Consider the following 3,995-nt stretch of genomic DNA (forward strand, 5'->3'; position numbering starts at 1 on the left):
TATATATATATATATATATATATATATATATATATACATACACATATATGTATGTATATATCAGGGGCGTTTCCTCCAAGGAGGCAAGGGAGGCAGTGTCACCTCTCCTCAAAATTGGATGAGAAAATAATCGATATTACAAAAATAAAACAGCGCAAATATGACTAAATATGATATTAAAAGTCGCTCGTTTTTATAAAGTAACACTGTCCAGCAGCGACACCCGCAGCTAAAGTTACAGCGGAGGCTTGCCTCCCTTCGGTCCATAGACTTTCTACAGAGACCCTAAAGCGTGCTGTGAGTTTTCTGGAGGCTCATTGGGGTAATTATAAAGTAAACAACTCTCCTGCTTAGATATCACTGTTTTGTGTCATGTCAAAATGTAACATGAAATGGCTTGAAAACGTGATGACTGTCAGTTTTTAGTGAGCATTCAGCTTGATGAAATGAAAGATGTAGCCTATCTTCGTGCCTGTGACAATGTTTGTGACAGGGCTTTTATGACGATGACCCGAAAATAAGTTGACTATTGAAAAGAACAGCTGGCTGTCTTTCAATAACTACTCTAGTGGCGCAGATGGTGAAGTATGTGTTAAGTCGTTTTTGACGCGATCGACCGGGGTTTGAATCCGTGTTTTGCCTAACTTTTTTTCCTACCATTTCAAATCAGATATCACGTTGGAAAGGCATGTATTTTCAATAATAATGAAGGAAATAATCTAAAAGTTGAACTTAATGTATCAGGTAGGGTTAGTAAGTGTAGGGAGGGATTTAGTGCCCCATAAGGTGACATCCATTTAATAATTTGAATTAAAATAATTTACACTCAATATGCTATTAATGCATACTGTTTTATAATGTACTACAATACTGAGGTGCAGATAATTGCCACTATTTGCAATAAGTAGTATAAATAGCAGAAAATCCTGCTAACGTTAGGTGTAAATAGAATCTATAGCTATTTGCACTTAGTGTAAGCATGTGTATATATATATATATAAGTGCTGTCAAATGATTAATCGCATCCAAAATAATAGTTTTTATTTACATAATATATGTGTTTGTACTGTGTATATTCATTATGTATATATAAATACACACACATACAGTATATATTTTGAAAATATTTACATGTATATAGTTATATTCATATAATTTATATTATATATAAATATATTTAATATATAAACAACATGTTTTTCTGAAATATATACATGCATGTGTGTGTATTTATATATACATAATAAATATACACAGTACACACACATATTATGTAAACAGAAACCTTTATTTTGGATGCGATTAATTGTTATACAAGTAAAAAATCTAAATTATAAGCATCTGCTAAATAAATAAAATGCTAAATGAATGCAAGACATCTAAATATAGACATAATTTATAAATCATATAAATGATTTTTGCCTGGCACATGATAAAACAAAAAAGGCTCATTGACTTTTATCTAAGTAGGGATATCTAGGAGCCTCCGGAATGGCCCTTTTGTATATTTAGCGAATTAATAAAAAATAAAAAAAAAATGTATATTGCAACCTAGCATTATAGTTGTGACTTGTGCACGACCAAACGCCACTAGCAATTTCCCCCGAAAATGTAAAAAATTCTGTCTTCAAACAATCTTTTTTTAATGCACTTAGTTTCAAGCAATCGTTTTCAAGCATCTAGTTAAGTCAGAAGTGATTGAAGACTTCTAATCATTTGTGGGACTGTGTGTGTGATGTTCTGCTCAGGTGGGGCTGGTTCTGTCCATCCCAGCGTTGTATCAGGAAGAGGCTGTAGACCTGCAGCCTTCAGCAGTCAGCACAGCGTACAATCACCTCTACCTGCTGCACCTGCTCACTATGACACACATGCTGCAGGTCCTGCTGGCCTCACACGGTAAACACACACACACCGTCAGAGTCCGATGCAAACACTAAAGTATAACATTTTTATGCACAGCACTTATTTTCAATAATATTGTGTGTAGATTGTGCTGTAATAGGAGGGCCGGGGGAGGGCGATGAGGCCCAGGCTGCAGCCGAACTCTTCTCTATTGTGTCTCAACACACAGACAGGTGAGTTTAAATGCGTGTCACATAGGGAAAGGCTCCCAGTTTTTCTCTTGCGGTCTCTCATCGTCTCTCTCTTTCTCAGGTTAAGGGCTGGTGTGACTGGTTTCTGTGTAGAGGGTGTAAAGAGAGGTGTGCTTCCCTTCCTGCGCTGTGCTGCACTGTTCTTTAATTGCCTTACAGGAGTGCCCCCTCCAGAGGAGCTGTCCGGTACTGCAGGTCACTACACTTCATATGTTGTGTTTAAACATGCCACACTGCTATGACATGAAAACGTTTGAATAAATAGATGGTTGTAGGTTCAAATGACTAATAATGACTATATCACCAAGGCTGTATAATGCCAAGTAAATGTGTATTTAATGTGTATGTGTATTGAATTGTCTGTCATTGTACACATAGCAACGCTGCAGAGTACTGTATGCATATAAATCTAACCGTTATTAACCATAATTATTCTTCTATGCAGAATCACCTGAAAGTCAGCTGCATCTGTTGTGTAGTTACCTCTCTTTGCCCTCCAACCTGTTTCAACTGTTTCAGGACCACAGGGATGTTGTAACCACCTTAATAAAGAGGTACAAATCAGATGCGCACAAACTCAAAAAACATTTCTTATATTAATGCGCCATGACTAAATATCTACAATATCAGCTGCAATTGTGCTAATGAACTTGATTACCTGATATAATTATAATAGTAGTAATAAACAAAACAAATAAATAATAAACTAAACAGTAACAGTATTGTTGTTGCTGTTTTGTTGTTTATTATTAACAACATTATTTTCATTATATTATTGTTGCAGCTGTTTAAATGTTCTTGTTTAGTTGTTACTAATAATAAGGATTATTATAATCATTATAATTGCTATTTAAGATCAATATTATATTGTTTATTATATTTATTTATAACTATTATATTATAATAACAATGATAAAACAACTATTATTAATATGTAGTAGGGGTGCAGCGGTTCTCGGTAAAAAATCGAACCGTAACGTTCTCCACACACGGTTCGGCATGCACTAGGAACGCGGTTCAACTTAAATCTGACAATGCATCTGTAATATGGTTTGTTAGAGTTCGCCTAATGCATGTTTCTGTTAATGGATACAAATTCTGGCTTCGCAATACATTACAACAAGAGCGATGAGAGAAAAAAAACAACTATACTTGGACAAACCAGTCACTCTTTGTTCAATGCGAGTGCTGTATGCTGGAATAACTGTCATTTATACCGTCATCACGTGTTAATAGCGCAGGTGAGACCAGAACAGCACACGTCGCTATCTGTGTTTAAACTAAACTCATTTAAGCCTTGCCAGTTTAAATATTAAAGAGCCAGAAGACGTGAACTCGCACCCACAGTGAGAAGATCTGTGTGTGCGCTCATCCGAAGCGCGTGAACCCGCATCTCAAAGCACAAATATTAAGCTCTCTGTGAAGTATTGTGTTTGAATGGACAAATTCACACAAAAATTATGTCAAAATGCCCGTCTTGGTGAGTATCCTAGCAGACATAGTCGGCTGAACATACAGTATCAGTGCGTTCTCTTAAAGTGACAGCACTTTCTCCGAACCGTGAGTAAGTTGAACCGTTGCATCCCTAATATGCATGTTGTTTATTTATTTACATTATACTATTTAATATAAATATTATATTATTTACTTTGTTTTTTATCACTATTATATTATAATAACTATTATTAATAATAATTCTTTATTATTATTTTAAAACATTGTTTTGTTTATAAAATAGTAAACAATAATATTTTTAAATTAAACTTAAAAGTGGAATTTATTATGTTATTTTTGTTTAAAAATAATGATCATCCTCATCAAAAAAATTTATTTTTGGTTTTCAAATTTCATAATACATAATTCACACATCAACGAAAAAAAAAAAAAAAAAGCTAAAGCCAT

At 34.3% G+C, this 3,995-nt stretch overlaps 1 protein-coding gene across 1 annotated transcript in view; it reads left to right on the top strand.

Annotated features, from left to right (window-relative positions):
• The window catches only part of LOC107758555 (E3 ubiquitin-protein ligase UBR1-like), a 25,744-nt gene that overhangs the window by 15,944 nt on the left and 5,805 nt on the right, over positions 1 to 3,995 (top strand). Inside the window, exons 24-27 of the mRNA XM_016576320.1 lie at positions 1,749 to 1,896; positions 1,988 to 2,075; positions 2,155 to 2,288; positions 2,539 to 2,647. Of these exons, the coding sequence (XP_016431806.1) occupies positions 1,749 to 1,896; positions 1,988 to 2,075; positions 2,155 to 2,288; positions 2,539 to 2,647 (479 nt within the window). The remainder of the gene's footprint in view (positions 1 to 1,748; positions 1,897 to 1,987; positions 2,076 to 2,154; positions 2,289 to 2,538; positions 2,648 to 3,995) is intronic.

The sequence above is a fragment of the Sinocyclocheilus rhinocerous genome, unplaced genomic scaffold (genome assembly GCF_001515625.1).
Source record: "Sinocyclocheilus rhinocerous isolate Xijiao unplaced genomic scaffold, SAMN03320098_v1.1 scaffold1195, whole genome shotgun sequence".
Classification (NCBI taxonomy): domain Eukaryota; kingdom Metazoa; phylum Chordata; class Actinopteri; order Cypriniformes; family Cyprinidae; genus Sinocyclocheilus; species Sinocyclocheilus rhinocerous.